The 10987-nt window shown below is 34.2% G+C and overlaps 1 protein-coding gene across 1 annotated transcript; it reads left to right on the top strand.

The window, feature by feature from the left end:
- Nucleotides 1-8028: 8028 nt before the first annotated feature.
- On the top strand, nt 8029-9135 carry LOC137633148 (protein FAM200C-like). Its single transcript, XM_068365309.1, has one exon. The coding sequence runs from the start codon at nt 8029-8031 to the stop codon at nt 9133-9135; it is 1107 nt and encodes a 368-aa protein (XP_068221410.1).
- The last annotated feature ends 1852 nt before the right edge of the window (nt 9136-10987 follow it).

The following is a 10987-nucleotide window of genomic DNA, read 5'->3' as shown; positions in this document are numbered from 1 at the left end:
TTTCATTCTTTAATCATTTATTTATCAAACATTTTCATTATTTTCAAAATGAATGGCCTTCCCCTCCAGCAAAACAATATTCCACTTAAAAATGTAATCGCTTGTGCTACTGATGGTGCACCTTCGATGACAGGCAGATACAAAGGTTTTATTGCACATTTAAAAAAAGCTGTCCCGGAAGTATTTTGTATTCACTGTGTGATACACCGTCTACACTTAGTTGCAAAGAATTTTCAAAGTTGTTATTTCTGGAAAAAATGATGGTTTATTGTCTCAAAAATGCAGTATAACTGCAATATCCTAAAACATGATTAATTAAAAAAAAGGAAAACAACTTATTCACGTTTTAAATTCAAGTTCTACTTAAAAATACAGTAGATTAACATCGCTGAAAAAAGAATCATGGCAGTTTAAACTAATTACCTATTATAAATCATTACACACTTCTTACATAGAAAAAGCATCATTAAACAGCACTTATATCCAGATAAAGCATCATTAAGCAGTACTTCTATCAAGATAAAGCCCATTAAGTAGAAATTATATCAAGATATTATTATTATTATTATTATTATTATTATTAAATGCTAGGCTAGAACCCTAGTTGGAAAAGCAGGATGCTATAAGCCCAGGGGCCCCAACAGGGAAAATAGCCCAATGAGGAAAGGAAAAAAGGAAAAATTAAATATTTAAGAATAGTAACAACATTAAAATAAATATTTCCCATATAAAAACTAAAAACTTCAACAAAACAGGAGGAAGAGAAACTAGATAGAACAGTGTGCCCGAGTGTACCCTCAAGCATGAGAACTCTAACCCAAGACAGTGGAAGTCCATGGTACAGAGGCTACAGCACTACCTAGGGACTATAGAACAATGGTTTGATTTTGGAGTGTCCATCTCCTAAAGGAGCTGCTTACCAAGAGGAAAGTGGCCACTTGAACAATTACACATACATATAAAAGCATGTATATATTATCATAAATGAAAATATGTATATATATATATATATATATATATATATATATATATATATATATATATATATGTATGGTATATATATATAATATATATATATATATATATATATGTATATATATATGTATGTATGTATATATATATATATATATGTATATATATATATATATATATATATATTATATATATATGTGTGTAAATATATATATATATATATATATATATATATATATATATATATATATATTTACACACACATATATATATATATATATATATATATATATATATATATACATATATATATATATATATATATATATATATATAGGTATATGTGTGTGTGTTTGCACATGTTTAAAATTTACTTTTGATGTCTATTTGCTATTAAATAATAGGAAATAGCAAAAATATATATTTAAAATATAATCATTTATTCATATTTAACACATATAGCCATTTCTAGTTTACTACAGGAAAAAGGTATCAGAGATGTCATTATTCTTGTCTGGAACTTGTCTAAAGAGAGAGATATATCATCATCACTTATATGGTTGTTGATAAGAAGAAATTTGTATTTAGGAACAGCAAGTCCTGACTGAATAATTTAGACCCACGTTTAGTAAAAATCATGTTTTTATCTCCCGTGAGAGAGAGAGAGAGAGAGAGAGAGAGAGAGAGAGAGAGAGAAAGAGAGAGAGAGAGAGAGAGACCCTATATCAAGGGTTTAATTATATGATCATATTTAAAGATTGATTAGGTTGCCTAGCGTCGCAACTACAAAGGTCATTGACACTAGGCGGCGTCATAACTGCCAGGGTCACTGACGCCTCAAGATAGAATGAAACGCAGTAAAGAAAAGAGTATTTAATCATCATATCATATCCCTGAAGACGGAGAGGATTTTGGAACGTTCAAGTCAGAATAATTTTTTAACTGAAAATTTCTGAGGTCATTATGTAAATTTATAAGAATTAGACATCATTGAATTTTTATACGCTTAATTTTTAGAATTAAAATTACTTTTATTACAAAAACACCAATATATTTTTCAAAACGATGCCCAATTGTAATTTTAATGAATATTTAATTGTATCAAGTTGAAAATCTTTTTTTCTTTACATCTCTCTAATTCCGCCTTAAGTCTCAGGACGAGTTCTTCAAGATTTCCTATGGAACTTCGGAAGACATTCGCTCGGAAGTGATTGATACAAGACTTCTTTCATTACTTTGAACATATAGTTTCGTACAGTAGATTTTCATTTATATATATATATATATATATATATATATATATATATATATATATATATATATATATATATATATATATATATATATACATATATATATATATATATATATATATATATATATATATATATTTATATATATATATATATATATATATATATATATATAAAATCAATATTATTTCTATCTAAAGTAAAACTTATTTTGTTATTATCAATAAATATAATATTATTGTCCACTGACTCAAAATATTGTATAACACTCTCCTTATTATTTGCTGGAAATTTTTATTCTCATAACTTCTAGAAAGCCTTCTCACTCTTCAGGGATATGAGAGAATGATTGAATGATATTTTCGCTCTCTGTCTCTACATCGTTTTCTTGCTGCTCCATCATCATCATCATCATCAACTTTTACTTCACAAAAGGTTGAGGTAATTTCTTTACGTTCTGTTCTATTTATTTTTCATTAGAATATACGAAGATATTTATGCTGTATATATATATATATATATATATATATATATATATATATATATATATATATATATATATATATGATTGTTGAATCTATATTAGTTAAAGTTACCCATACTAGATTGAATTTCTAAGAGCGCTCAGACTAAAATCTCACAATATTCTTTCAATCTGCATTGGCCAACGTGGTGACGAAAAACTTTTACAGCAATCGTCTTTCAAAAATGAATCGATATCTATTCCATAATCGATGAACAATGCACAGAAAAAAGAAGCTAATAAGTGATAACGAATATCAAAGACGAAACCTTTATTGAATAATACAACCGTAAATAAATTATTTCAGTAACAACTTGCATCGTTTGAAGATTCCATTACTTATATTACACTCCATAATATTCCACAGTTTATAAAAACTACTTCATCAGACCCTGTACTAAAAAAATGAATTATTCTAGCAAAAATTAATTTTTAACATCAATTCTTGATATTTTCAAGGACTGGTGGAAGAGATAAAGCCTATAGGCATATTAGAATTTGGATTACTGCAAGATATTGCTCTCTCTCTCTCTCTCTCTCTCTCTCTCTCTCTCTCTCTCTCTCTCTCTCTCTCTCTCTCTCTCTCTCTCTCTCTCTCTCTCTCTCTCTTTCTTTCTTTCTTTCATTTAATTTAGACATTTTATGCTTGAAGATGAATAAATGTGCACAAAAAAAAAAAGCTTCTCAATAAGAAATCTTAAGCTGGAACTCCTTTTTCTACATAAGCCATTCAGATGACTTGAGCATCAACCAAGGATAATACCAAGTAATACTAGTTGAAATATGCAACATCAAATCCCAACCGTAATCTCCTAGATTTAATCGAATAAGACCTACGGGGAATGAGATCTGACGACAGAAGCCACAAGAAAAAGGAAATAGCAAACCAGGTTCAACACATCTGGGAAACTAATCAAAACAGGATGCAACCTCAATTGGAGGAAAGGAAAGGTCTTCTCGAGTTGTGGAAAGTGGATAACTGTGTAAAAAGATATCCTACAAGACTAAAGGAAATTGAGGAATCAAATTCACATTTAACTGAAATATGTTAGAACATAAAACTCTTCCTACGTTTCTGAACAGAGAACAGATAAACTTCAATCAATCAACGATGAAGGTTCAAATGAAAGCCTAAATGACAAAGTATCATTCAGTTACTTTGATCATTTGTTCTCTGGCTGTACGTTTCAAGAAGGTGAAAAGGCTGGATTTACTGTAGGATCACAGTCTGAACAATTTGCAGGTCAAATGCAAATCCTCCATTACCAAAAAATATCAAGTGTCTGACTACATTTATAAAAATTCTTCTCTCATGAGCGCTAAGGGCGGGAAAGAAGTAGTCATAACCTGGTGAGAGGGCTACCCGAGAGGTACACTCGGAAACCACAATCACTCACAAATTGCCGAACCAGCGGGTTATAGTTATGAAAAGGGGAGGGGGTGTGAAGGGTTGGATGTGTGTGTGTGCATATCGACCTAAATATTGAGCCGCATTTTTGACGGGTCGCATACACTAGTATTAATTGTAACGCAAAGCTTAGCTGTGCTAGTTTTCCACTATAGAATATATGACATTTCAGACAAATCGACCTTGTTAGATAAGCGAAAATATATTTTCTATGTGTTATAGAAACAGCAGTGCTATTGTATGAGAAAAGGGCAATTTTAATGCATCATTACCATCCCCTCTTGAAAGCAGTCCCCAGAGAGAATCTTTCGCCAACAATGACGGCGTCTGAGAAAATATTGCACTCCAAGTTATCTACGACTATTCATGATCTGAATATCCATTACATTTTGGAAAGATTACCTTGGTTCTAAATAACAATAGTCCGTTTTCGGCTTTGTTGCTTTTATTGTTTAGGCGTTCTTGCTGGAGTGAGAGCTTACTTTAATTTCACTCTGTTGGTACATTGTAAAATAGGAATCTTGAACATACAAAACGTAAATCGATAATAGCTTTCTCTCGTGATCTTCACATATCAAGCTATATAATACTCTAAACAATGATAAGCGCAAAGTTGGGTCTGATAAAAAGTGAACAACAATAAAGACAGAAATTTCATTCAAGTTTTCTTAATGCTACTAAACTTGTTCAGTAATAAATACTCCTAAAATTCCATTACAAAAAATAGAATGTTTTAATTGAAATAGAGCCAAAATAAGACCCTAGCCTCATGACAAATCATAGAGCTCTCTGCGACCCCCCACCATCACCCCCCCCCCCCCCCAAAAAAAAAGAAAAAAAAAGAAAATAACCACAATGTCCATTACACCAGACCAAAATTTAATGCAATGGGTGGAGAGATGATCATGTATTCCCATTTCACTACTCAAAGGAAGTTGCATTCATTTCCTTCATTTATAGAGCTCCAATTGGAAACGTTCCTGCCTAGCAATGTGTCAGACGGGAGTTCTTGGCCCACTAACGCCCCAAAGCAAATTTATAACCACCTAATCGGATAACAAAAAATCAAACTACTACTAATGGTCTGTTGCCAAAACTATTTTAGTGGCTAAAACCGGATGGATAGAATATTCTATGCTTCAATGACCTTCCTACATTTAAATAACATTTAAATTAAATCCTACTTTTAAATTCTTGAAACTTTTATTCTCTCTCTACACACTCGCAATAACTTCCTTATTTAACATTACCTTTTATCACTAAGATATTCGTGAAACACAACAACAAAATTAAATGCCCACAGTTATTATTATTATTATTATTATTATTACTAGTTAAGCTACAATCCCAATGGGAAAACCAGGATGCTATAAGCCCAAGGACTCCAACTCGTAAAATGGCCCCGTAGTGAAAGGAAACAAGGAAATAAGTTAACAACAAGAATGCAATAAATAAAATATTTTAAGAACAGTAACAACATTAATAGTATATCTTTCCTATATAAACTGTAAAACCTGTAAACAAACAAGAGGGAAGATAAATAAGAGAATAGTTCCCACTTAAGAGTATTTAAGCTCCTCAATATGATCCAACGTTTAGACAAATTGGAGACGACGAAAAGAGTTGGGTAATCACACTTCTAAGAGAAGTAATTATTTCAAAGAACCTCACTAATGACAGATCCCTTAAGGAAATGTAAACATTCCTTATGGCTCATTAGTGATTCCCCAAATATTATCCCAAATGAAACTGAGCACTTTCATACTACGTGAAATAAAATAATAAATTACAAAAGGAGGAATGCTATGCTCGAGAGAGAGAGAGAGAGAGAGAGAGAGAGAGAGAGAGAGAGAGAGAGAGAGAGGAGAGGAGAGAGAGAGAGAGAGAGAGAGAGAGAGAGAGAGAAAATTTTGCATGTCTCAAAGCCTTTTTAGTCCATCAGGGGAGACTCCATTTGCTTTTAGGTAGAACGATTTGGTTTGAACGTTTAAAGAATTTTTATGATCTAGTCTAACTTTTGAACTCATTTACCGTCTTGCTGTTTACTATATCCACTAGAAGTCTGTTCCATATATTTGCTATTCTGTACGTAAAGATATTTTCACATTGAAGTGGTGTGGTATCTTTTCAATTCCAGTTTGCATCCGTTACCTCTGGACTGATTTGTGCTAAGCGTGAATAGATTGTTGTAATCTACACTTGTTATTCTTTTAAGAATTTTGAATGCCTCTATTAACTGTCCCCCTTAGTCGTCGAGTTTGTAGATCAAATAAGTTCAAACGTTCCATCCTCCGTCTATATCCAAATTGCCTTAGTATTGGAACTAGTTTGGTGGCCCTAGCTTGTACTGCTTCAAGACTATCTACACCAGTGGTTCTTAACCTGGGGGTCGTGACCCCCGTGGGGGTCGTTGGGATTTCTTAAGGGGTCACAAAGGGTTCTGGAGAATAATTTATTTTTCAAATATATTATACACGTATTTGAAATAGCCAGTAGGGCTTTTATACCAGTTTGATGAGTACAACACTGGTCACAAGTTGGGTGGTCTGTTACACATTAACCATAGCCAGTGTTACCAAAATAGCGTTAAATTCCCATTATAGCTCAATCGGATACTCCTCCAAGTCACGTGATACGTGACGTGAATAACGTGATATCTCTGACGCCCTGCCATTGGTCAGCGGCCATGGGTGGGAGGGCTGCAAGGTGAACAAAATTTACATTATCCTCACCTTGTTTCATTAATGATCGTACATACGCATCTCCCTGAGTCCATGCTCATTGCATACTGATCATTCACATGAAAATACCTATTCTCATATAATTATAAATAAAAAATACTGCAAAACAATGAGGAAGTACGTAAATTATTTACTATTTAATTTGAATCGTTGAGAGTAAAGGGGGGGGGGAGAAAGGGGGAGGCTGTTGTTATGATTGGGTGAGTGTTCTTGCGAGATCAAGTGAGATACTGATTAATGTTTACATTGCACGCTAAGCATTTTTTTTTCTTTTAGGAGAAATTAGTATACAATTATTAAGAAATAATTTTGCTATAGCAATTAGTATATAGAAATTAACATAAGCTTGACAGTTTTGTGATATGAATTGTAATATGGTCATGGTTACCAGTTACGGTAAGTCAAGTGGCCATGTGAAACGTCATTACTTATTTCTCCAACTTCCTTTGTTATGGGCGCCTAACAACGTTTTTTTTTTCATATTATTTTCACGTTGCGTTACCTTTTCCATCTTTTACCTTTTCTGCCTGCGAGATCTGAAACGAGATTTTCTTTCTTTTTTCCAGATACTCTGTCGTTTCCTTTTTGCACTATGTCTGCCAAGAAACGTACGTACAATGAAGCCTTTCTCAAGATGGGTTTCACAAGCATTATTCAGAACTCAGTGGTTAAGCCGCAATGTGTCATCTACAGCAAAGTTTTGAGTCACGAAAGTATGAAGCCAAGCAAGCTGAAGATCCATTTTGAGTCCTGTCACAGCCATTTGGGGGACAAAAACTTGGACTATTTCAAGCAAAAAGAAGCTGCCCTGAAGGCCAGTCGCATCGATTCCACTGGTCACTTTGCTTGTCAGAATAAAGCAGCGTTGGAGGTTTCATACAGAATTGCTCTAAAAAATTGCTAAGACCAAGAAACCTCATAATATTGGCGAAGACTTGATTAAGCCTTGCATTCTGGAAGCAACGAAGGTAATTCTTGGAGAACAGCAGGCAAACAAGATGAGGGCTATTTCCCTTTCGAATGATACAGTCAGGAGTCGGATCTCGGACATGAGTGACGATATTATGCTGCAAGTAGTGGCTGCTGTGAGGAGTAGCCCAGTCTATTCATTGCAACTGGACGAGTCAACGGATGTTGCTCTCATGTTCCCAACTTATTGTTTATGTTCGTTACCTTGACGTGAAAGTTATGAAAGACGAGTACATATTCTATGAACCACTGGCCACAACCACTCGTGGAAAAGATATTTTCAAAATCCTTGAAGCCTTTCTCCTTAAGCACGAACTAGGTTGGGACGCACTTGTTGGAGTGTGTACAGATGGAGCTCCTTCTATGGCCGGCTGCAAATCGGGCTTCAAAGCCTTCATGAAGAATGCCGCTCCACATGTCTCTTTCACTCACTGTATGCTTCATCGGTATGCTTTGGCAATGAAGAATCTCCCACCTGGACTTCAAGAAGTGCTTACTGACGTTGTAAAGATTGTGAACCATATACGAGGAAGTGCAATAACTTCAAGGATTTTTAAATTGCTATGTGAAGAAATGGGTGCTGAATTTTCTGTTCTACTATTTCATACAGAGGTACGTTGGCTCTCACGCGGCAAAGTTTTAAATCGCGTGCTACAACTTCGCGAAGAAATAACAATGCTGTTGGAACGTGGTCATATGGCAAAGGAGAATCTTCTTCATGAAAAGATGCAGGATGATTGTTTTGTAACAAAGGTTGCCTACTTGGCAGATTTCTTCTTGGAAGTAAATTCTCTGAATACTTCAATCCAAGGAAACGTTACAATGATGTACACAGCTCGGGACAAAGTGGCAGCGTTCAAGTCTAAAATTCAACTTTACCAGAAAAGAGTTCAAGACGGTGACATCACTTTCTTCACGGAGATGATGACTCTCCTGGGTTCCATGCCAGATGCTGAATGTAGTTTCCGTGAGGAGATCTCCACTCATCTTTTGGCAGTAAATGACGCCATCGAAAATTACTTTCCAGGACTAAACGACCGCTGTACTGGTGCGTGGATCTATAGACCCTTTTCAGTAAAGGATAGTGCCATCAGTGATACTGATATTGCTGCTAAGGTAGAATTTTATCAAATTCATGAGGATTCTCAGCTTAAAGTCGATTTTGCCGAACAAGAGCTCCTAACATTTTGGGCAAAAGTGAAGGACTACTGTCCTATTCTCTCGATGCGTGCATTAACCATGTTGATTCAGTCCCCGTCAACCTACTGATGCGAGGTTGGATTCTCAGCAATGGTTGCACTGAAAACAAAGGCACCCAATAGGCTTGTCATCGATACTGACATGAGGTGTTGCCTATCAAACACTGGTCCTCGCTTTGATAGACTTATGGCTGCAAAACAATTTCAACCATCACACTGAGTGAATGAGAAGTAGGTGCTAGGTGTTGTATGGTGTTGAATAGTTCTTTGGAATTGATAATTTTATGGCATTTGTAGAGGCTATGTAAGTGGAATTTTTCAAGGTTTTTGTTCTGTGGTGTTTCCAATAAAATTGTATAGGAGTAAACCATGGTCTTCCTGTAATTTTGTTTACTTGACCCTTTGACAAGGTTCATTATTTCCAAATCTATTATAGGGGGTCATAATAATACTCTGATTAGTCCCGGGGGGTCATGGGATGAAAAAGGTTAAGAACCACTGATCTACACCCTTCTGAATACTTGGAGCCCAGAATTGAAAACTATTCTAGATGGGGTCTTACTAGTGATATGTCCAGTTGAAGTACAGTGTCTTTGTTCCTGTGTTTGAGTTGTCGCTTTATGTAACCTATTAGTTTTTGTGCTTTCTTTTCAGCTTTTATGATGTTTCGTAAACTTCAAATCTCTTCTAATAATAATGAGGTCTTCCTTCTGGTCCTCACTTTCTATTTCCTTACCCAGAAGTGAGTAATCTGTTTTTGATTTTCTAAAGACCTTTGGGCATAACTTTGCATTCCATGTCTTTCATATAGTATATTCTGATCAAAACCACGAGCCAGTGATTGAGATAACTGATAAATAAAAGAAAAATCTTTAAGGCTAATTCCTATAAAACTATGCAATGATACAAAAATATAGTTAAAACATTTATACAACAAAAGAGTACTGGTGCAACATACGTATTTCACATCACTTAATGTAGCTTATCACAATCTTGGGGACTTGTATTTACTTAAAAATATAAAGCATTACTGGCAGCTATTCCTTTGTGGCTGACTAAGAAGGCAGTTGTTCTGACAGTGCCACATCCAACTTGGTCGACTGTATGTTCAGCACTGTTTCTCAAAAAATATATCGAATATCTAACTGTGTATGTCTATGAGAGTAACACCATTCATCTAAAACTTTCTGAAACATATAATCTTTTCTAATCAAGTTTTAAGTATTTATAATAAACACATCCAAATATATGGATTTTAAGATTTTGGGATTTTATTGCTATCATTTCTAACCCTTCGACAAAAATCGGAGTAGCTCATTAGGCTGTTGTTGTGCTCTGACCTTAATATGCCAACATTATTAACTAATTATGCTTTATCCCGAATTCTAATAGAAACCCTCTTCTGACGTCATCATACAGATCCGAAATCCTCAAAGCAAGCACACCTTCCCCTACTGTCATAACACACGAGATAATTAATCAATTCTCGTCGATTTTAGAAATCAGTTAAGTTTACGATTTACAAAAAGGAAGAAGAAATTGTCCGGTTGTAATACATGAATAGATATAAAATTATATAAGTGTTATCGTTCTTTAAGAGAGATATATAATATAACCGTATAATATACCTGTATGATTTTCCAATGGTAGCTTATATATATGTACATTCAAAATTTTGTGTATATATATATATATATATATATATATATATATATATATATATATATATATATAATATAAATATACACACACATATATATATATACATGTGTGTATAAGTGTGCGTATACATACGTATAAAGGCCGATTCAAACGACCCGTTTTCTTTCCGACAGGCTGGGTGGTGGCTAACCGCCGTCGAAATGTTGTACATTCACACGAGGCGTTCCCTTTGCGTTTACCTGCTCGCGGTTTTCATTGTT

The sequence above is a fragment of the Palaemon carinicauda genome, chromosome 3, assembly GCF_036898095.1.
Source record: "Palaemon carinicauda isolate YSFRI2023 chromosome 3, ASM3689809v2, whole genome shotgun sequence".
Lineage (NCBI taxonomy): Eukaryota > Metazoa > Arthropoda > Malacostraca > Decapoda > Palaemonidae > Palaemon > Palaemon carinicauda.
This window is presented reverse-complemented; position numbering and strand designations above follow the sequence as displayed.